A 24,176-nucleotide genomic window follows, 5' to 3' on the forward strand; every position below is an offset into this window, starting at 1 on the left:
AAGCAACAGCAGGCAGAGAGCAGAGCGGAGCAGAGCGCTGCACGCACTGACCACTTCCGCCGGGAATGATGATGAAAACACTATTGGAAAACCCTGCATTATTATTATTATTATTATTAGTTATTATATTTTATGTTTTAAGATTATATGGATTAGAAACACGTTTCTGAGAAACAACACATTAAAACTGATAATAACAACAATGAACATAGGAATAAAGAACAACAACAACATTGACAACAACAACAACAACAACAACCATAGATATGTCTCTGACAACAACAACAATGTTGAAAATAAAAGTTTGAAACTCAATGATTTTCAGTATTGAACAAGTCAACAAAGCTGAAAAGCAACAGTCAGTGCATCTCCTTTCCAGCCTTGTGCATCATCAACATCAGAAAACAAGAGATACGTTTATTTCTTTATTGCAATATCCTGATACATTTTGTACTTATTATACTTATACATTATATGTGTATTGTATTCATACTTTTTTTATTAAAAGAAAATAAAGCAATAACATCATATGTTATTTTTTTAAATTATTTCCTAAGACTGTTTTTTCACATAGTAAAATAATCCAGCCTGGCAGTGTGCTGCGGGTTCGACTCCCGATCCCGATGGCCTTTACTGCATGTCTTCCCCCCATCTCTCTCCCTATTTACAAAAAAACATTAAAAAAAAAAGAACAGCACAGCTCCATACGGAGTTCAGGTCCTGAGCCCGGGCAGAGGACTTTTGTGATGGTTCTGGACAACCGTGGGTCCGAGCGACTCGGCACCAGGCACTGCACTTCCTGTGGGGGTGTGGAACGTGTGTGTCGAATTTGAAGTCGGTGGGACGAACTTTTCTCGAGTTACGTGGATTACAGACGTGCGTACTGTACACACACACACACACACACACACACACACACACACAGAGAGAGAGAGACTTGGTGCATTTATAGATAGATGATGTCTCTTTGGAGGGCATACAGTATATGTTTACACCAAACCGCTTATAGGCCTCGATGCTGGTAGGTTAATGGCTTAAAAGCAGGGTAGCCTAAACGTTTTCAGTTTAAGTAGGCCTACACGGTTACTCAATACTCATGACAATAGGTTGGCCGGCAGGATAATAGTGTTTTTGAAAATGTGGTTCCTTGGGTCGGGTGAGACCTGAATGGAAAACATTGATTAAAGTATTTTCTCTAAAGCAGTATAGGTTTCACAGCAGTGAAGCAGTTACGTTACACCATGTGGGACAAACAACATTGGACTTACAAATGTTTGAATTAAATACCGGTAGGCCTACTTACTAGCACTCAAATACTTATTGAGTGAGTGCAGATTTCATCCTTTTAAATGTTAGGCTAACCACACACAAGAGTCTGTTTAATCATCGGACAAATGTACAAAAATCACAAATTGATATGAATCAGCTTACTATCCATTCCAAACAATCAATTTGGTTGATGCACATATGCATGAGTGATACAAATGTATTTTGGGAAATAGAAATAAATAATCATGGAATTTGCCATCTCAAGATTGCATGCGCATGTGCACATGCGCGTGTAGAAGAAGTGCACATGTATTTGTTTGTGTGAGCATACCTGCATGTGTACCTGTCTTTCTCCATGGGTGTGCCCTTTGTGTGTGTGTGTGTGCATGTGTGTGTGTGTGTGTGTGTGTGTGTGTGTGTGTGTGTGTGTGTGTGTGTGTGTGTGTGTGTGTGTGTGTGTGTGTGTGTGTGTGTGTGTGTGTGTGTATCGCTGTAGATTTGCCATACTGATATTCGGAAGCCTGGGCCATGTGCATAAACTGACCATGAGTGGCAGTTTGACTGTGTGGAGAAGGAGGTGCCATGTACGTGTATCCTTAAGTGAACATGAACTGTCAACCCCGTTATATTTGTTTCCTTGTAAAATGTATTGTAATTTGTGGATTCAAATAAAGAAATCGAAATGTGTGTGTGTGTGTGTGTGTGTGTGTGTGTGTGTGTGTGTGTGTGTGTGTGTGTGTGTGTGTGTGTGTGTGTGTGTGTGTGTGTGTGTGTGTGTGTGTGTGTGTGTGTGTGTGTGTGTGTGCGTGCGTGCGTGCGTGCGTGCGTGCGTGCGTGCGTGGTGCGTGCGTGCGTGCGTGCGTGCGTGCGTGCCTGTGTGTGTGTGTGTGTGCGTCGATGTGTTTGTTTGTTTAATGTGGCACTGCTGGCACAGTATACTTTCTTCAGTCAGTCAGCCAATAAATACCAAATACATTCGTCAAACCTTTGATCCTCAAGTCAGCTGTGCCAGGCAACGGCCAAGAACTTAAGAAGTGAGACCTTGAAGAAGAAGTGCAGGTCACTTGAAATTAACCACTTGACTTGAACCTCAGCATCCAAGTGGGAACATTTAGTAAAGATCTTGCGACAGGACGGATTGGGCCGGGTGAGATATCACCACATATGTGGTATAATTTTGTTCGTCTGACACCCATTCTGCACCACCAGATCGCATACAGAGTGGATGAACAACTGTTGATGGTGCAGTTAGCAATTCAGTGGATGCACACAGCCCCTGCATGCACCAGATGTAGTCAGAAATGGGTTAAGATGTACAGACCTCTACAGACCTCTACAAACAAAAATGTAATTTGGTGTTTTCAGTGGTTACGCTAGAGGGCGGGCGCTCCTCCGCAACCTGTGAGTTAATCTATTGGTTCTGGATCAGAGGACAACAGGTGAAAACGTGATCAAAAGAAGTCCAAGACGGTTTAATGTAGTATTATAGTTATAGGACGTTTCGGATCCAAAATGACCTTGACATTGACCTTTGACACATGACACTGCAGTTGAATGGTTTCAGTCACCTCATAAATCAACTCAGCAACTTTGATAGCAGAATCATCCAAATCGGCCCATTATTTGCTGAGTCATGCCATTCACTATATACCAATTCTTTCATCAGGGCCGAAAACAAGTTAATCATCAGCTGCCATTTTGACATTGCTGTCACATCATTTCATAAACTACAGACATGTAGCAATACAAAAATCACATTGTTCCTTTGTCCCTTTCTATGGCAATGATATCCGATAACGAGGCATCTCAGCATCTGGCAAATGCCAGAAGGGCTGCATGGGCAGTCAATAATCATGGGGCCAGGGCTGAGGCTGAGCCAAAACAAAAATAAAAACTAATGAAAAAGACCGTCTTTGAGCGGTCTTTGGGCCGGTGAAGACCACAAATGCCAGGGCCGATCTTCTGTGCCAGTCCGTGCCTGTGTAGATTGGTTCAGGCGAAGAGATTCTGTGCAGGTAAAAAGGGGGTCCGTAAAAACAAAATGTGTTCACAATGTACAAGTAGGCCTAGCTATAGCTAGGGGGGGGGGGGGGGGGGGGGGCATATACAATATGCATTAGTATGACATCATGGGTTTGGGAATAATTAATCCCAGAGCTTTAATCATTGCTTACAATCATAATTGCTGAAAACTGTTCCACATGCATGGCTTGATCTTCACTCGCAACTATTGTGCATACCAAGACTATATGAAAGCATGCCAATTATCCTTAGATATGCAGTTAAAATGTATATCTGAGATGACAATGTAGATCTACCAAAAGTCCTAATTCTCCCTAATTCTAGGCTCTATTCGAACCAGGACCACTGTAAAGCACAGACCACCACCAGGAGGACTGAAATGCATACCCCCCCCCCCCCCCCCCCAGTTATTCAAAGTAGGAAACAAATTCTTCATAATGTATTATTTTAGCAGTGTCAGATAAGATAACTGCCTGCCTGTTCTCCACTAGGAGAGGTCTATACTGCAATACAATGCTAATATAATGCCACCATGTGGACAGGTTGGGTAACTTCAATCTCAGTGCCAGTGCACAGCCCATAAACTGTAGCACTCAATTAGCCTGACTGACACTGAATTTTAATTTCGTTTTGCCAGAACATATTTTCTTAATGGGCGTGGCTAGCGATTCAGGGCTGGATCCAGGCTAGCACTCAATATAAAAGTCTGAGTTGATTGTTTGAAAGTTTGATTGATTGATTGATTGATTGATTGATTGATTGATGTATTAACAGTTTGCAGAATTACAGTACATTTCAAGTACAACTCAATACAAAAAACTGTTAACTGTGAGTGGACGACACCATAAAGCATTACACTTGTTTAAAAGAGGGTCCACCATTTTCAATTCATCAAAACAAGAGACGTACGAATATAAACAACCAAATAGTCAAAACAGGAAATCATCATAGAGGTAAAAAGGGAAAAGAAACAGTGAGGGGGAAAAGGGGTGGGTTGGGGATTCAGATTCAACAGGGCCCAGTTTCGAATTGCAGCCGTCTATAGGTGCCCTTTGAGAGCAGTTGTGAAGGAGTCAAGGGATTTGCATGTCTTAATGACTGTTGGTAGGGCGTTCCACATTTTGGTGGCATAGGAGCGGAATTAATTTAGACCCTTGTTTGTGCCGAATCTGGGTTGCACATGGTTTGTTGACATTAAGGAAGTATTTAGACAGGTGGGTATCTTGGTGGTGTAGCGAATCTTGTGGACCAGACCCATTGCAAGATGCTGTACTCTGTCGTCAACCCTAAGCCATTCCAGCCTGTCAAAGTTGGCAGGGGTGAGGTGGGTTCGGGGAGTGAGGCCAAGTATAGTATAGCCTGACCAATTTGTTTTGGGAAGTCTGGAGCCTTGTTTTAAGGGCCTTAGAGGTGCTGTGGTACCAGGAGGTAAACCTTGTATGAGGGCTCCTGTTAGGGTCTTCAAGGTGTTTTTGTTGACCAGTGAGAAGATCCTGTATAGGAATCTTGTTCTTTGGTTGACTTTTTTGATTACGTTGGTGGCCATTTTATCACCGGAAAGATTTGCCTCCAGGATGCCGACAGGCTTCTTTTGTTTAAAGTGGGAAATTTGGTATATAGTCTTTTTTATTGGCCTAAAATATTGTCTATACATACCTTCATGAATCCACTTGCTGACCGGCTGTAGTTATTGGGCAAATTATTTTATAGGGGTTTATATGTGACCATATCTCTGTATTCAAAAATACACTACATGAATTTTCTTTGGCTCTGAAATGTAGTTTTCTACAACTTTTATTATTGAAATGTAATCCATATGCCTAGTGGATGAAATATAAATTATTGCAACAAAAAGAAAGTAGAGAAATATGTACATAATATGTACATTTTCAATTAATTTAAATATTTTTACGATTGGCCACCTGGTTAATTGGCCTTTGGCCACAGCTGATAAATACCTCACTTCACATTTGGCAACACCTGTTGGTATTGGATAGTCACAAAGAAGAGTCAAACAAACATTGGAGTCAAGCAGATATGGAGAAAACCTGCTACTAGAAGGCAATATTCCAGAAGCATCAGTAGCCAGAATAGTCAAAGCCAGCAAAAAGTATGGTGATGGTAAACACAAGGGATTGGAAGTGCAACAACAGTTACATGGAAATTAACTGTACCTGTTCACCACAGGTGTGTAAATACTCACCCAAAAATAATAAAGAGGGATAGGGTTGGTCCTCCAGTTGTTGAGCCAAAGAAAGTGACGATTAGTACAATCAAAGTTCATTGCTCACCAACACTGTCTGTTTTGTGGTGATAATTGTGAAATAAAGAAAGATCCTAAACATCCAAGTCGATGGATAATGGCATATTGAGAATGGCAAAGAAGATGAAAACGGTCTAAAGGAGACTATCGTAGGTGTCTGCAACATGGTCAATAATGAAGAAGCGAACGCAATCCACATCAGACTTGCAGGTGTTCCTTTTGACCTGCATTCTGCAGGCATAAGGTATCACGTTGACTGTAAAGCCAAATTCATGTGTTCAAGAAACATTCAAGCTGCAATTCGGCAAACGTTAAAGGAGAATTCCATGCTAGAATGCTTTCTTATCTTTCTTACCTTTCTTCGTAACAACTACAAAGAAAGGTAAGAAAGCCTTTTAGTATGGAATTCTCCTTTAACACTGAATAGCACAGAACCAAAAGACACAGCATTTATTTCTGTTATCACATTTCTTGTTCAAAAGAGATCCTGGGTTTGATTCCTGCTCGGGACGCTGTGGGCGCTGGCGGCGTGTTTCCTCCTCCGCGTCATCAGTGCCCATACCCGAAGGCGGGGTTGGCGAAAGGGCCTTTCTGTGTGGAGTTTGCATGTTCTCCCCGTGTCCCCTAGGGTAGGTACCCTCACAAAAAACATGCAGTAATCATGGTCACTAAACTGCCTCCCCCTGGCCAGCCGGGGCGCCTGATGGAGGGGAAAGGAACTGGTTGGAATAACGTGTTCCTTCCACGCGCTACGTCCAACCAGGGAAACTCCCCCCTGTCAGGTGTAAAGGAGCAACTTGGACACTCAGGCATGAAGGAAGCGTGAGTTCAAGTCCGTTGCTCTCCCCTTGTCCCCCATATATGGGGACTAGGTTGGTGGAGGGTGTGTAGAGCCCAGGATCACATTAGATGATTGACACAGGGGTGAAAAATGGGTTACAAAATCGTGGGATAAAAAAAAAAGAAAAAAAAATAGATCAAACATGCATACCTCAATTAGTCTATACGAGGAATACGAGGATGCTGGTGGAACCATCCTGGCTCGTAAAAAGTTGGTATCAAAGCTAGTTGATTACTTGAGAACTCATTATGTTTTATTCCCCTGGGTTGGCACAGATACTTTTTTCAAATCATATGCAGCAAAGATGCTACATATGTTTACCAATGGTGATGATATCACAGACATAGCAATTGATGCAATATCAAAGAAGATATACAGAGAGATTGGAGACATTGAGATTGATAGTGAACATTATTACAACACCCATATCAATAAAGCCATTTGCACCCAGTTCCAAAGTAACTTCTGACAAAAATAAGCCAAAGGCTACACAATTCCTTGGCAGGTATAATGATTGGGAACATGATCACAGCAATAATAAAAAAGCTGATGTTGTAACCGTCATGCAAGCTGGACTACAAGTTGCACACATTAATAGTTTATTTTACACGTTTATTTTCTATTAGCATATCAATGACCTAAAACCACCTTTACAAGAACAAAATACCCCACAGTAATTGCATACTGCACTCGGTCCGGTTGAATGTTTATAGGCCATTCATTATACCTAATTTAGTTAAATTCTCAACACAAAATTAACAGCCGGTCAGCAAGTGGATTGATGAAGGTATGTATATAGACAATATTTCAGGCCAATAAAAAAAGACTATATACCAAATTTCCCACCCCACAGGCCCGGCTGCCGGATTAAGGTAGGTCATTTCATCTTTTCGTGTGATAATATTGTCACCCACTCTAACCAAGAAGCCATCTGCCTTGCTGAGATTACTATTTGATCCAAATAGAACGGATTCAGTTTTTCCCAGGTGTAAAGATAGTTTGTTATCAGCGAGCCAGGTGCAGATTCTACCGAGTTCAGAGCTGAGGGCCTTTTCAACCTGCAGTTTGCTCCTGTCCGAGACCAGCAGTGCTGAGTCATCTGCGAACATGCTGTATATTCGGAATGTCTGACTGTACCTTGTGCTGTTTACATTTCTCACTGCAAGTATTCAATACAATCAATTTAGTTAATACATAAAATAACAAATACAAAATAAATCTACATATACCCTGCTCTGGTTACCTCACAAAGCAAATTAAAAATCACACCCGTGTGAACTGAGTGGTGCAACTCCCCCCCCACCTCTCACCTCTCTCTCTCTCTATCATTAGCAGGCAACAGTGCAGCACTATAACTCTCTCTGTTTCTGGCACAACAGCGCCCCTACTCGTACTCATAGTCATGTACTGGTGCTCATTAACGTCACAGACACACATAGGTGAACACGGACATTGCTGTTCTTTGGAGTGGTTGCACCACTCAAAAAAAACAACTGCATTAAAGCACAGCCTGGCTTGGCCATACTAATTATCACACTCGTTTAGGTTTTCTTTGCGCCGTCAGATTCGCGTCTGGCCACCGCGACAATGCCATTAAAAACTCCCAAGGCGCAAGCTACTGTAGTCAGCTTCTCCAGAATTTCACAGCATTGATGCAGAATGCAGACTCCTTCAGCGCCACCTGGTGGTCACCAGTTTAGGCTCTGAGTGCCAATTCTCCCATTATAAAAAAGAGAGGGCGTTTAAAAAAAAAAAAATTAAATAAGAAATTGTTTTTGTTGAAATTACGTCTTGTCGTCTTTGGCACTCATTGCAAAGACGTCTCGGTTACGGGATTACGTCCCTGGCACTTAAACAGTTAAATGCTGCACCGCACATCACCACAAAATAAATAGACCTTGTGATTAAATTATTAAATACAATTGTTTAATACACACAGAATGCTGTCATAGAACAATTTCACAGTAAAAATAAAAATAAAGGAAAACACCAGAACCACTGTCACTGTAGAATGTAGATGATGTTTCCTTAATGTTGGTCCAGGCACTTGTGTGACACTGCACCGACTGATTCATGATCTGGCAAGAACATTACAGTGTTATGCAATCACATATCTCCAAGCACAAGACGATTAAAATCCAAAGCAAACAATCAATGTGTTACACAAAACTTTGAAATGCACGCAACATTTCCACAATAAGGAGAGGAGAGGTTTACAATACAAATGGAAAATATTTCTTTAAAAAAAAGAAAAACAAGATACAAATTATGATACTGCTCTTAATTAATCATTATAAACAGCTCAAAGTTTCCATAGATCTATGATGCCTGCTAATATATATATATATATAATTCTTTATTTGAATATAACTTTGTAAAGGAGACTGATAAGTAGGGATGGAGCTCGTAAATTTTTATTGATAACGATCACCTTATCGATCAGGCTTATCGAGCCAGGTTCTTATCGAGCCCACTGTTCTAACAGGCAATTTAACTTTTTACCAATAAAATAATACAACGTATTAAAGAAACTGTTAAAATTAAAAGTGTCATTTTGTTTACCCTGGCAGCGCTGTTTGGCAGGTATCACTACACTTTTAGACCGACATGTTTGTGCCAGCATGGATGATTACATTTATTTCTTGATCGCCTCTTGCCATGATTGTTTGAACATGACATCATGGGCCGCTATAATGAATTGCATTTTATAGCGCATTTCCAAGTGCTCAAAGCCCTTTACAATGGTCCATTCATTCATACATTGGGAGGTGAAGCGGCCAACAGTCGACGCCAGCGTCCTCACTTCCCACATTCACACACCAACGACCGACTCATTGGAGGCAATGTAGTGTTCAGTGTCTTGCCCAAGGACACTTCGACATGTGGACAGGAGGAGCCGGGATTCGAACCGCCGACCCAGGGATCATTGGATGACCTGCTCTACCGACAGCGGGGACTGTGGATCCGAGATTCTGAATTCACAAAATGTGAAAATTGTGAGAAACAAATGATCAATGATTCCGTGGCCTTCTGGCAGCATGCACTTTTTGTTTTCTTTTTTTTGGCGCTGATCAATCAGTCCAGTGATTTGTGAGATTAGCCCCTTCTAGGCGGCTTGACCCCTAGGAGCCTCAGTGCTAACAAATGACGGAACATGAAGGTCCCTCTGGCATCCACTATGTGTACTTCATATGACCTTATATCCCTGAGCATACCTTTAACCACTTACACCCCATATGCTTCATTGACACGGGCCCCCAGGGGTCTATCCTTGGATTGGCCCCCTCCTTTTTCCCCTCTAGACCAAATCACTACTTGTAGATCTTGTAGAAGTATTTTAAAGAATAAAACATAAATCACAGGTGTAAATATGTAATTTCACAAAAATAGTGTATTACTGTACCAATAAGGTTGTAACGAGAATCAACCTTGTTTAACACACAAATACACCACATACGCTGTGTAGGCAGGCAACTTCCTGGACCTTACTAAAAAAAAGCCTGGAACTGGACTTGAAAGACACACACAACCAGTGTTTTGAATGCCTCCAAGTCCAAGTACAGCTCTATGGTCACATTTACTTATTTATTGTGAAAACTGAACAGCCAAACCGGGTCCCAAATCAGCAGCCAGGGAATTTAGTAAATTCATGCATGTTGAATTTTTTGCACATTTGGGCATTTTTGGCACATCATACAGAGGGTAAAGGTTTCATACAAATTATTGTACATCTGGCAACAGTGTTGAAATGGTTAACATATTACATGCTGGTGTCTCTCACAAGGTCTAAAGATGTGCACTTGGGTAAAGACCAAAGCATATGATTGGGTCATCATTTGCAAGAAAGTCTGTGGAAGAGACACTATCTGTTGATGTGTTGGCAGTATGTTCTTTGGTGTTCAAGGAGAGCAGCTATTGTCCCAGTTGTTTTTAAATAAATGTCCATTTAGGAAAAGGTTAGTACTGTATTACACCTTTTTCAAGTCTCCAATTTCATTTCCCCACTTGTCACATGTTGATGTTGGTGTCCGGTGCTGACGCAAAGGACGCCATTTCAAGTCCAATGTTGATGACGACAGAATTATCATAACCTATACCCACCGTACTACAAGTAACTTGGAGTTGAGCATAGTCGAGTGCTTGTGCAGAGCGACACAATGACAAAATTACCTTGTTCTGATTCAAGTCTGCATTCCGTCATCAGTCACATGACATGCAGCACATCTCCCATGTCTGAAATAGACATTGTGGGAGTTCTAAAGAAGTCTATCCAACTATCCTGCATGTTGAAAAATTATGCAAAGAGGTCCTGACCAAGCATCCATCAGTGACAAGTTGGGAGTGAGAAGGTGTTGATGTTACAGACAAATATCAAAAGGTCTTAAGACAATAACTTTGACCTCTCCTTTGACCGCTTACAAATGTATTCCCTTTATACATTTAAGTCTAGAGATGAGGTTAGCAGTTATAATGTGGATATCTTCAGAAAAGCAAGACACATTTTCTTGTCTTTTCAGTCCATCTTCAATTGGCCATTGACCACTGCTGCTGCCTTCTCCTCACGCTGGTTTCTCCACCGTTTGCTCTTGCGAACCGCGAATCGACCGATATCCACCACGAAAAGCCAAGAGAGGACGTACAAGGCCACTCCGCCACACTTGATAAAGAACATGGGCCTGGGGGAGATCAACTCACAGTACAGCATCGCACCTCCCACAAAGACCCGCATGAACACGAAGAGCAGCACGAATGCAACATCGACGGCATCCCCAAGACGTGTCTCATAACGTCCCGTCTGCCTGAGGAACCAGCGAGTCTGCAGGAGGGGGTTGGTGATTTCACTGCCAAAAAGGACAGCACAGCCCTCTATACCGGACTCGCCCAACGACAGGGTCAACATGATTCCAAGGATGCTCATGGTGTGGTGTGCCAGCATCACGGGGCCCTCTGTGCGGAAGTACACACACCAGCCCATGTCAAAGATAAAGTAGCCAAGACTGAGCACCAAGGCACTGATTTGCAGGTTTGAGTTCTTCGTACCTGGAATAAAATAAACATGATTTAGTTTATAGTGTTAAAAGAAATGTGCATTGAAAGAGAACAGGGCTTTAGGTCTAGTAAAAGCATAAATACTGAGGAGACACATGGCAAAGAAGACTTTCGCAACTTCTACAACATAGTTTGTTTACACAACATGGGTTGTTGCTACAGCTATGAGGCAATGATTTTATTAATGATTTTAAAAACTTTGTTTTTCTTCCTTCAGCCGAGCAGTGCTTATTCTGATTCATGACACATCTGAACCAACAACTAATGTAATTACATTGTACATTACACTGAGTTAACTAAATCCTGGATCTGTTTAGCTCTTGGTAGCAAGCAGAGTAGAGGTTTCTATAGCATAAGGTCTTCACCTACTTCCATTGGCATGGAGAACAGAAACAAGTCTAAAGTCTAAAGGCCAGTCCAGTCCACATCAATGCAACTCCTTGCAACTGCCGTTTGGGATAATGGTTGCAAGTATAGTTGCATGTTGCAAGGAGTCGTGACGCGCCTCATTGGTGTGGACTGGCCTTAAAAAGCAACCCAGTGTGCAGTAGTATAATATATTTGACCATCATTTTCATAGCCGTTTATCATGAGCTTTTGCATGCCAAGCCAAATATTTACATAAATGACTTCATGCAAACGCTGAGTTAGGTCGACAGAAGATAAATGCATACCTGGAAATGCGAAAGGCCAAGGTCCGTCCACATAGCCGATGTATCCTGTAATGCAGACCACCAGGACACCGTGGAGCAGAGTGACAAGACGGCAGTTCCATTCATACCCCCGGGACCCGTTGAGGGCACAGAGGGCACAGTAGATAAGGCTCCAGCCACACAGGCAGAGCAGAGAACCGACAACCAGCAGTGCCATCCCTTAGCTATAAAGACACAAGTCACACAACAGAACAAATCAAGAACTGAAAAAAAATCCTGTCTCTCTCGGTCTCGGACCAACAAGTTGTTCATCATGGAGCAAAATTGAGTTGACATTTAAAAAAACAAAACAACAACTGAAAGAATCAGAATCTAAATATATTTTGTTCTGTGATAGAGCATAGCATTTTGATTTACTTACAGCACACACAAGATCAAATAAATTACCATCTATAGGCGCTCAGTTGAGATCCTTTGTAACCGAACAACAATTAGCCTTTGCTTGAACTATAATAGCACTACAGTTGGCTGGCCTGAAGAATCTGGTGTGGGGTGAGGGGGATGTCTCTGTCTTGTGTGACGTTTGTTCCTAGGAGATGGGACCATAGAGACGGACAAGCTGCACACCACACCCAACACTGGCAGCAGGATCCTTCATGAATCATGCCTACAAACAAACTAATCTCAGGAACTTTCGAAACCAAAGTCAGAGCAGAGGTTATTGTGTATTGGGCTGCAGACACCCAGTTCCCATGAGAGAGTAGTCATTGCAGTGTTGTCTTGTGTGCAACAGGCAGTAAACAAGGCCCAATCCAGATCTGATCTGAACATAATAATATACATAGCCTACAGTATGTAGGTCTGTGTTACTCCAATGCCGGCAAACAAAACGAACATGAACAACAACTTCAAAATAAAGCAATATATACAATTTAAATCTATGTCTGTAATTGGCCTACCTACCACTAGAGCAACCTTCTAGATTAGAGAATAAAAACATCCCAAAGGCATTTTTTAGATCACTGATTGTAACATTTATAGGAAAATGAATAGTCTTAACTCTTAAGTATTAAACTGTCAAGGAGGTCTGAAGGTGGTTGTCATTGACCTGTCAATGTTGGCCTGCACATGTTATATACCCCGTATAGGTGTCGCTTGCCGACAAAAACAGAGCTATAAGCCAACAACTCGTCGCATTGTAGCTTGTAGATCTATTCTTGTCGTCAAGCGACAACACCGTACGACAGACTGGCCGGACTGAGTATTATAGGCCTACATACTGTACATACTATACATACATTAAGCTGTAGAGTGCCCTAGAACCGATCATCACACGTATTTGGTTACCATAGTGATAGTGTGGAACTGGGAACGGTTTAAGTGACATAATCGCAATCTGTTTCCCCATCGCACAAATACAACATATAAACAATAATAATAAAAAATACCACCTTGACGATGAACATTTGACCAGTTGCAATGTCTTCTCCCCCTCTCTCGTCATCAGCCCCTTCGTGTCCTGTAATACAAGCATGATGTTTGTGGGGTCTCTGCTCTCACACGATCACCGAGCATCATGTTGTTGTCATCTTTATCCAACCACAGCAGTCAGTCAGTCAGCGGCAGCGACATGGATCTTAAAGCCACCAGGTCAGGGTGGACCGGTCCGGGACGATGCTACTGACGTGTTAACAGTGGACTGATGTGAACTGAATGGAATAGCACACAACGGCCAACAATCATTAACAAAAGCCCGTTTGTTTCCATCCATCCCACAGGAAAAGCTTCCGTAAGCTATGGGAGGGTGTTGTGGTATCTTTTTGACAAGTAGCGACACCCCACGGCGAATGACTAAAATTACACCATTTTTTGGTGAGCATTGACTGTACCCATTAACTGAAATACATTTTCCAATCAACCAAACCAAAATAGACTAGATTTTATACTGTCCCCATGTTTAATGTTTTTTCTATTATTATTATTTACAGCAAAATTACAATATTTCGATTTGTATTTGTATGCGGCTATGCGCCATACAATGGTGCAATGTTACCCATCTGTTTTAATTTATTGAGCATATAGTAGGCCTAGGCCTATAATCCTTTTAATTGTAGGCTACATACATGTTTTATTTCACACTCGCTCTGGCCATGAATGTGTTTCCAATGCCAATGAAGCGTGGCTCTGAGCGAGCCACTCTGGTAATCTAAAATATCTAAAACCAGAGATTACACAAATAATAACACCAGGAAAGTGTTCTAAATTTTATAAAGGTCATTGATATATATTGATATATTTTTTTTGCAAAAAGGGTGAAGTGTCCCTTTAAGGCCAAGGGCCAGCCACACTGAGCGCTATAACTATATAAACATAAAACTCCTAAGTCAAGTGGCTGGCAGAGTTCACAGCAACTATTGAAAAAATAATACAATGGTGAGTTACAAGTTACAATACAAGTAGTGCTCAGTGTGAATTGCCCTTTGAATTGTATTGGCAGAGGACAGCAGTGCAAAGTCCAACAACCGATTAAAAAAAAGAAATTACATGGAGGTAATCAAATAATACATTAATAATTAATCAGGAATTACTGTTCGACGAACAACAAAATTACATAATTCCAACTAGGCTACATATAGCCTATACGCCCTATAGGCTATATTAAGCATCAAAAGCCAGCCACGACGTGATGATGCAGTGCAAAAAAGATACTTTATTCCAACAATTCATGTAAAACACAACTCGACCAGTACATACTGTGGGCTAATTGCTTCATTTACTCACGAGAAGTATTTACAACACAAACAAAACTTTTATAGAAAAATATGTCTGACAATGTATTCTAGAATTACATAGCAAAAAAAAGAAAGACAAACAATGGAAATGTTAAGGCACTTGAACACCAGTAAAAGGCCATACATTGAAATGTTTCACTCATTTGGCTTATCAGTTGGGAGCACACACACACACACACACACACACACACACACACACACACACACACACACACACACACACACACACACACACACACACACACACACACACACACACACACACACACACACACACACACACTAAAGTGAACATTGATGTGGCAGTCAAGAGTGAAATGAATTAAATGTAACTATGTAAGACAAGTTAGTCCTGATCTGTGGAAAAAGGGAGACACAACTCACACTATTGGCCATCGGCAGTGGCTCAGTAGAGGTGGAGCTGCCGCTTGGGAATTGGAAGGTTGCCGGTTCGATCCCCGGCTCACCCTGGCTTAAATGTCAACGTATTGAGCAAGACACTGAACCCCATAACTGCTCCCGATGAGCAGGTTGGCGCCTTGCATAGTTTCCTCCACTACCGTTGTGTGTGAATGCAATGCACATTGTACAGCGCTTCTGTAAATATATATACAAATATTTATTGCTCCTAGTATTGATGATTTCTTGTAGGCCTATAATATTGTATGTCTGTCTTTATGAATTGAATACACAGGACCACAATGGAAACAAGCCCTAATGGCTTTTTGTGTTATCCTTTTAGCATTATTGTATAACTGTACAGTACCTCTGTACTTTTAGCAAACTGTTAATAACGTAATCAATCAATCAATCATTAAACACAACATTTACCATTGACTCTACTGTCAATCAATATATGGAATTTGGTCCCACAGATTCCCAGAGGCGCCCCTTGAATTAGACCATAAAAACACAGATCAATTTTGTCTGGTTGCATGTTACACATGACATAACGTTCAACTGTTGAAATGAACGGACACAAAACACCAAATTTGAACATAGGAAGATAAAATTAACAGGGAATAAAAAAAAAGAGAATGTACCGTCCAGAAGATGGCAGTATAGACTTTGCAGTGGACCACACTCTATAGTTATGTATGTACATAATGTTCCAACTTGACACAATCTACTGTAAAACCTTGTCTGAGGGATTGAAACGCTGGGCCAGTGGTTCCCAAACTGTGGTTCAGGACCCCCAGAGGGGTCCCCAATTATTATTATTTCTTCGGCTCTCATTATGAGCCGAATTGATTGCGCAGTTATGAGCTCGGAGGATTAGTCTATATAAGGTATCTGCACATTTCTAAAGTGGAAATTTAAGGACTTTATAAAAATGGTCAAATATTAACTAAGAAAATATTTTAGAAAACGGATGATCTACAAGCTGCCAACCAAAGTTATTGAGCTTGTAGATCTGCTATTTTCACAATATGCATCTGTGGAACCGAGTCAAACAAAACCCAATGCCTCAACTCGTACAATTCCAAGTGCTTGTCTTAGTGGGGGTTAAAATATGATTATTTTGGTATGAGAACCGCTGCACTATAGGCAATTCTGTTGACAGCCTTTGAGAATACTCACTTTGGTCAACTTGAATCTGTAAAATAAAGACAATGTGAGCCAAGTCACAGGTACTCAACGCATGGTCCTAGGACCCCTGGGGGTCCTTTTTTGTGGATCCCATAACTCTGAGAATGTACAAATGGAACGAAATGGACCCTTTACAACAAACTCAGAAAACTGCAAGCCTGCTACAACTCAGAAGACTTTTTTTTTATAATTTCTACTGCACTAATCATTAATCATTTTACTTATGCATGTTACGTATGTTTTGTATGTCATGATGATTAATTGAGTAGCCTACAATGGACCACAATGGAAACAATCCCCACGGGGCTTTTTGGGTTATGCTTGTAAGTTTTAACATTTTTCAAACCTGTTAATGTATCAAAAAGTGTATTTTTTTTATTGTACTCTGTGTCTTACTGTGTTGATGCTTAGAGCTTTATGTAAAACATTTTTGAATGGCCTCGTTGTTGAAAGGCATTTCTTGTTTGTACACTCTCAAGAGTTCAAGGATTTTACAGCGTAGCTTGGCGTCCATCCTATCAAACCGAGGGCACATCAAACTGAGGGGCCTTGAAATGAAAAGGGTTGAGAATCAGTGAGCTTCGTGCCATGGGAGAGGTGAGGGGGGGGGGGGAGGGGAGGGGAGGGGGGGGGGCTCAAGGAGTGGGGCTGAATTGGTCCCACTTCAAAGTGGATCACAGACGTTTTAGTAAACCACACCCTCTTTAAAAACATACAACACTTGATAACAAGGTACGTAGCACGACACAGACATACACGGATGGGACTCAACACGACAGCATGGCTAAATCAAACACGCAACACATTTCAACATGTTTTTTTGCTACGCAAACACACTTCTTGTTAATCGGGGGGAGCAGTTGGATGATGATCTTTAAACACTTGAGCTTATAACTAGTGTCGTACGAGAGCCAAAAAAATGAAAATAAACATAAAAAAGGACAAAAAATTACACGAGGTTATAGTTGACAAAATGTACAAAAATAATCATCCATAATTTCAATTTGCAACTACAATAAATAAAGACAGCATCTTGTCCACGTTGTCAGCCAACCTGAGTCGTTAATAAACAAGACTTCAGCTGGCTAAAGCTGTGTCACTACTGACCGAGTCGTACTGTTACACGGATGAGACAGATCCTCCAAAACACAGAATGACCCACAATCCCTTCCTCTGCTGACATTAACTGGCCAGAAATGTCAAAAGACAACATTCTGTCCAGCTCTGTGCAAAAAGAAAGAAAGAAAAAAAAGTTTGTATTAGAGGTTGTTGTTGACATCTTCCATTCACTCTGATGATTCCTGCCCAACACCAATAAAAGGCACAGAAGTGACAGTTTCTTGGCAAAGTCACATTACCCAATTAAATCCCATATACGTCCTTGACTGGGGTGCCCCAGGGGTCTGTACATGGTCCCCTTCCTTTTTCCCTCCCTCTACAAAAAAAAACAATCGCTGGAAATAGCCGATATACAAGTTCACAAGCTTGTATTGTATAGCTATTTTCACCTAATGTCCGCCTATTATGACAGAACAGGGACGCTAGGGTAGGGTTCATGAAGTTGAAACGGAAATTATGTATTCATCCCCCCCCCCCCCCCCCCTATACGGTATATGTTTCAAAGTCTTCGTCTCGACTTAAGAATGTACATGTTCGGTTTGTACAGCTGCGTTCCCAACAATGTTTTGGTCTCATTTTAGAACCTGAACTGATTTCCACTGAAGTACTGTGTGTATGGATTTCACAGCCGCCCCCATCCACCTGCATCTGAGTCAAGCTTTGTGGAGTTTGTTCCCAGTGTTCCCAGACCAAACGCTAGGTGTCCTCGTCCCACAGACAGAGTTGTTTTTGTGGAACGTAGTAGGTGAACTGGTAGCCCTTGCTGCAGCTCTTGATGCCGCACTTGTAGGGAGCGCCCTTCCCCGTGGCGTCGCGGCTGCGGCAGTACTTGAGCAGGCACGGGTACCACTCCAGGCGCAGGCTGTACGTGCACAGGCACGGTGTCCACAGGTCGTTGGTGGCGCGGCAGGCAGGCAGGCCGGGAAGCTCGGCGGTCTGCTGGGGCAGGATCTCGAACATGGAGCCCTCCACACCTAGAGAGGGCACGGCAGCACAGAACAGCTAGGTCAACGCCGGAGCTTTGAGGTGTCAAGAGATGGAACTCCCTCTTTCTTTGGTGTTATATGCTTAAACCATAAGCTTTAGCAATGATTATCCCCCCAAAAACTATGCCTAAACCTATCCTTAATCCTAACCCCACAAACACTATGCCTAACCTTGACCTCAGAGAAACAATGCCTAAACCTGACCTCAAAACCATGCCCGCCTCGGCGAAACACAGGGAAAACGGACAGTCTGGTCAAAAGATGTGCACATTTGGGCAATTTATTTATTTTTTGACGATTATTGTATCCAGGATTTTTTTAATTAATCGAAGTGTCTGTTTTTTGGTTGTTATTTTAATTATAAAAAGATTGCGGGATGATCCGTTAGCCTTTACTAACTTCTGTTCCACAACCTGGGTTAATTTTCGCCTTAAAATAGGGACCTAACTGAAAAGCATCCGAACGGTGGTGAAATTAGCGATCGAACATTATCAATACAAAAATCCAAAAGTCATCAAAATAGTCCTTGGCAGTAAATGAGTTTTTAAGAAAGAAAGAAAGAAAGAAAGAAAGAAAGAAAGAAAGAAACGTAATACCCCCTCCATTTAATTACAAATTATTATTTTTCATAATCAACCAAATTGATTAGTTTGATTAACTGTTGCACCCCGGGTGCAAATCAAACAGCAGACTGTTCACTCATTGGATTTCGATCGACAATGACACACTCTAGAAGCGGCAAGAGGGGTCAACCAAACGGCCAGTTGGGGAAGGCGATACGGTGAAATGGGGACTTTGTCATGCAAAGGAGATGCAAGTTGTGTGATTCACAGTGAAGATAGCGGAGCAGCAGCGTGCTCGCTGAACCGTGACCATCAACATTGTTTCCCAGATAATAGTGCTGTCACAGTACTATAAAGCTGTCATAGAGATTCTCCTCGCACCCCATAATTTGCCAATCTGTTGGTGTAACGATGCAGTGCCTTGTTGCAAATAACAGCAATTTTATCAACAGAACCTTTTTCTATTTATGTTTTATTAAAATTATCAGGCTAAGCAGAACAGGGTCACATCAAGTGCTCGGATCATAAAAGGAATAAGGAGGGGGAAAAAGGGTCTTTATCCTTTTGCTTGAGGATGAAACGTGTTTTTCCAAAAAGAGATACGTGGAAACTGTGAGGAAGCCTTTTGTATGTGCACAGATAAGGGGGAGGGGCAGGGATAAGAGAGAGTCTAATCTTATCCACAAAGAGCCGGAGTGAGTCCGCCTGGTCTGCACTTCACAGAGGAACCGCGCAACCGAAGTAAACACTTGAAGTCGTATCATTAAACTACAATGAGAAGATACTGTCTCAAGAGGTGTTGAGGAGATTTGGACAGGAAGGAGACAGAGGGGAGACCACGAAGAGGGATTGCAGCGCTCGCGTGGGTGTGTGACTGATGGAAGAGACAGAACTTGCAACAACATCCTGAAACACTTTTAAACCCCCAGCACACATTAATATGTATATAGTTACATGCCTGATTTATACTTAGTCGCATGTATGATGGTGTCACTCGCAGAAAATAGCCGATCTACAAGCTCCCAACTACTACTACACCACTTCCAGTACGACGGAGCATAGTGAAAGTGACACTGATGGCCACTAACCTTTCTCCATCTGTGGTGTAAATTGTCTCACGGGCCTCGCTGGTTCAGACATTATTTTAAATAACATTACACAATTATGCAGCTTTTGTGTCTTGATTTTTAACCACTTTACATAAAACCATCTACAATCTCACAATGCATTGCCATTTCCCCAAAAAATCTGAATAAGGCTTAATTAAGGCTTTAAGTGGTCAAATCAAGTGAAGTTCAAGTGTCTGGGTTTATTTAATAGTTTGCTCGTTCCTTGTATAGTTCATGTTCTCCAATAGAAACTTTAATTATTTATTTTTTCTAATTGATTGAAAGACTTTGCACTATTTTCCTGTTTTCTTTGTTTTTTCTTTTACTAAATATTGGTCAAAACAGTGGTAAATCGGTGGTCTAGGTCTAGGATACTCCACAAATCGGGTTCGAACCCAACAACCTATCCTCTGACGGGCTTCTACTTGTAACGACATCTGATATAAAACTCCACAAACAGAAGCAGCTTTTACATGCCCGGCATCCAGCCAGCCAGCACACACTGTTATGTAATACAGCGGATCCCAAACCTTTTTGGCCATGCACCCCCTGTTACCCCTCGACCTTTAAATATAAATTGCATACGCTATATAGAGACATATATTTCCTATATATATGCACATAATATGAACCTGATATGGCATATATATGCAGCATAGGCTATATTCTGCATATACTTCCCATTTATAGGCATAATATATTTAAAATAACATAGCACCACCATTAGCCTTTTCATGTTGCGCACCCCCTAGAAGACGCTCACGCACCAGTTTGGAAACCACTGTGACCCCCCCCCCCCCCCCCACTGCTGACCTTTCTCCAGCCAGTGCTTGACGTCCGTCTCGCGGGTGTACACGGCCTCGCGGGCCTCGCTGCACATGTTGTGGAGGTGGGAGCTGAGCTGCGAAGCCCGGCTCAGGTTGACGGCCACGCTCATGGTCAGCTGCTCCAGTCCTCTCCGCTCCTCTGCCAAGCGGATGGCTTGAGGGTTTTTCTGCCAGAGCACAATGAAACAAATAAACAATCCATCCACCCACGGTCAATCAATACTTATCGTCGCTAGTGTCGGGGCAGAAACCTCTTATCTCCATAATTAAACAGTCTTTTCTTAGTAAATGAACGCCTTACTTGATTTCATTATATACTACGGCGTCACACAAAAGCATCAAAAGTATCAGATCGACAAGCTCAAAGCGCGGTGGGAAGCGACAACGTATGAGTTTGTAGATCTCCTGCTTTTGCAATTTATTTAATTTGAATGCAATTTATTTAATTTGAATCCTGAAAAGTAACAGTTTTGGACATATGAGGTTTCCACCCGAGACGTAACTTTCCCCATTGTGGCGACTTTTAGCTAAAATGTCTCATCTCTTGTTATTATTATTTATTTATTTTTGTTCTGTATTTATTGTTGTCAAAACATTTCCTGATAAGATTTTGTTTGTATTTGTGCTGCCATGGGGATGTGGGGGGGGAATATATTATGTGACAGTCACATTATTTTTGCGTCATCAATTTCGGTGAAAATAATCTGGATTATGTTGAGACCGATCCGATACCGATATGGTATTTGCCAATATTGACGATTCCGATAGGCGACCGATCATATTGTGCATCTCTAATAATAATGTTCTCTACTGGGGGTATGCAACGAAACTACATCTTCTATCTTTCTACTCGCTCATACACGCGTGTTTGATACCTGCTGCTAAATGATGTCTCACTCGCACAAAAGACTATACATATATCTGCCTGCTATGCACTTAATTTGACATTGCTCATGTTATATCGGGATATTTGTCATCTCTGATCTGTTTTTCATTGTTTCTTTCATTCGCTATTCTTTCTCCATTCTTTACAACATTTACATTCTTTGAAACTGAAAATGCTTGCATGAGTAAGAATTTCACCCACGTTGTTAAACCTGGGATGTGACAACAAATTGGAATCTGACTTGGTAAATAGATTCTGGTGTCGAGCGAGGCTACACACCAGAGATGTAGCCACTTGTAGCCACCGAAGCAGAGACAATCTATTCCATTAATAGAGTATACCCAGCCAGCTGTCTGCTATCCCATTTAGCATTCTTCAAATGCACAGCTTCAAGAGTGTTCATTTGTCTCTCATACAGGTACAAGCAGTGATCTGTCTGTGTTGAATACTCCTAAGAACATGAAGAAGACTATGGTACACGATTAATCAGTCATCATATCGGTATCGCAATGTCGGCCTTAAAAATACAATGTCGGAATCGAACAGATATCAAAATGACATATCGGTTCAGACAATATATTATTATTTACTATTTATTTAGTTTGAATGTGAATCTGAAAACGCCTTTTTGAGATGAAGGCTGCAGATTTAATCAGTGTTTTCTGGGGAAGCTTTCCAACAAGCTGGAAAAATGTAGCATAAATACCACATTTAAGTGCATCGGTAGGCCTGATAAGGCTTTTAGAGGTCTGGACCCAGACATACATGATGTTGCTCTGGTCACTCTGGATTAAGAGCGTCTGCTAAATGCCTAAATTGTAAAGTAAACCCCACTACTGGAAACTTGTATCGCAGCCAACATCGGTATCTGATTTGACCACGCTATTAATCAGTAATTGGATATCGGCCAAAGTTCAATATTGCATATTGCATATTGCATATATGCATAATATGCATTTCAATATGTGGTATAACTAACTGGAATTATCTTTGCCATAATATTAAACAGTTCAAGCACTGCTATAAGCACTCATTCACTATTACAGTATGTACAGATGGACAGTTGACTATGGTGCTTTTTTTTAATAGGATGTCATTTTTAAATATCACCTTTATTATGATTAAACATAAATAAACAAATAGAAATATGATATGCTTGCGTACCTGTCTGAGGCGGGCCATGGACTCACTGGGGATGATCTCGTTGTGGTTGAGACGTGAGATGAAGCAGAGGGCCTGGTACTGGTTCTGCCCTCTCTCCAGCTCCCCCAGGATCAGCGCACGGAATATCTTCACATCCTGAAGACAAGACAGACGAGGCAGGAGGAGGAGGTTGAGTGCATAAATAAAATTACTTTCAACAAGGCAGCAATGGAGCCGTGATTAAACGCGGTTTGTGCTAGGCAACAATTTATGTGGATATGCCCCCTGACTGATTATAGCGGCTACGCTTTCCATTTGTATACTTAAAGGTCTCACTTTTCCAGACGCGCAAAGTAATTCAATATGTGGAGTTTATATGGATGGATGTTCAAACAACTGTCTACTAAAAAGGCAGAGAGCACTTTATGTTCATTCTTAATAACAGTGCTTCATCCGACAGTTTGAGGATGGGCTTTTTATTCATCTGCAGGCCTGCTCTGACAGCATTGTTCCAGTCTGGCTCTGCTCATTTGTGCTGTCAATGTAGTGCTTTAAAGCTGCAATCTGGAACTTCCAGTGACTTCCAGTGATCCAATGACTGAAACCTAGTGCGTTAATACAATATAAGTGGTTGGAGATGGTCTCCTCACTCTTCCATTGAGACATTTAGACCCCTGGTGTCAGGTAGGCCACCCACCTACTGGCTGTTGCTAATGTAGTACGGCCTGAAGCTCATAAGAACCATTTGTCGCCGTGGCAGAAATTTAGTCCGTGACTAAAATAAGAGTTACGGATTGCAGCTTTAAGACAGGGGCATCTTGAGGACAATGACATCATCGTCACAACATCATCTCTAGGGTGTCCCCAGTCAGTGTCTGAATCGTTTGAGACGCTGGTTCAAAAGCGGTTTGTGGAACAAACACAGAACGCAAAAGGCAATAAATGAAAATGATGTGAGAATTAGCCAGAAAATGTTGGTAGGAGTTAGCATGAGATAGAGTCTGCTGACGGCCTCTGGGAAATTAACCGTTTGAACCTCAGCGCCCCCCTTTTGTTTAGTGGGG

The 24,176-nt window shown here is 41.6% G+C and overlaps 2 protein-coding genes and 1 long non-coding RNA gene across 4 annotated transcripts in view; all 3 read right to left on the bottom strand.

The window, feature by feature from the left end:
- Positions 1 to 10,179: 10,179 nt before the first annotated feature.
- tlcd5a (TLC domain containing 5a) lies at positions 10,180 to 13,858 on the bottom strand. Of its 2 annotated transcripts, none has more exons than XM_083772908.1 (3): positions 13,549 to 13,858; positions 12,119 to 12,321; positions 10,180 to 11,435 (listed from the first exon to the last, which is right to left on the bottom strand). In XM_083772908.1, the coding sequence occupies exons 2-3, from the start codon at positions 12,312 to 12,314 to the stop codon at positions 10,909 to 10,911; spliced, it is 723 nt and encodes a 240-aa protein (XP_083629034.1). In that variant the 5' UTR covers positions 12,315 to 12,321; positions 13,549 to 13,858; the 3' UTR covers positions 10,180 to 10,908. The 2 variants fall into 2 exon arrangements, with proteins under 2 accessions (XP_083629034.1, XP_083629035.1); XM_083772909.1 differs by having other exon boundaries at positions 12,545 to 13,858.
- Positions 13,859 to 14,787: 929 nt separating this feature from the next.
- On the bottom strand, positions 14,788 to 16,286 carry LOC310864288. The gene is made up of 2 exons (XR_014569728.1): positions 15,480 to 16,286; positions 14,788 to 15,427 (listed from the first exon to the last, which is right to left on the bottom strand). It is a non-coding gene; the product is annotated as an uncharacterized lncRNA (long non-coding RNA).
- A 191-nt stretch (positions 16,287 to 16,477) lies between these two features.
- The window catches only part of oafa (OAF homolog a), a 35,806-nt gene continuing 28,107 nt past the window's right edge, over positions 16,478 to 24,176 (bottom strand). Inside the window, exons 2-4 of the mRNA XM_083772608.1 lie at positions 23,134 to 23,268; positions 21,070 to 21,250; positions 16,478 to 18,572 (exon numbers count right to left, since the gene is read on the bottom strand). Of these exons, the coding sequence (XP_083628734.1) occupies positions 18,295 to 18,572; positions 21,070 to 21,250; positions 23,134 to 23,268 (594 nt within the window). The 3' untranslated portion in view covers positions 16,478 to 18,294. The remainder of the gene's footprint in view (positions 18,573 to 21,069; positions 21,251 to 23,133; positions 23,269 to 24,176) is intronic.

Source organism: Protomyctophum parallelum (genome assembly GCF_964188405.1).
Source record: "Protomyctophum parallelum genome assembly, chromosome: 9".
Lineage (NCBI taxonomy): Eukaryota > Metazoa > Chordata > Actinopteri > Myctophiformes > Myctophidae > Protomyctophum > Protomyctophum parallelum.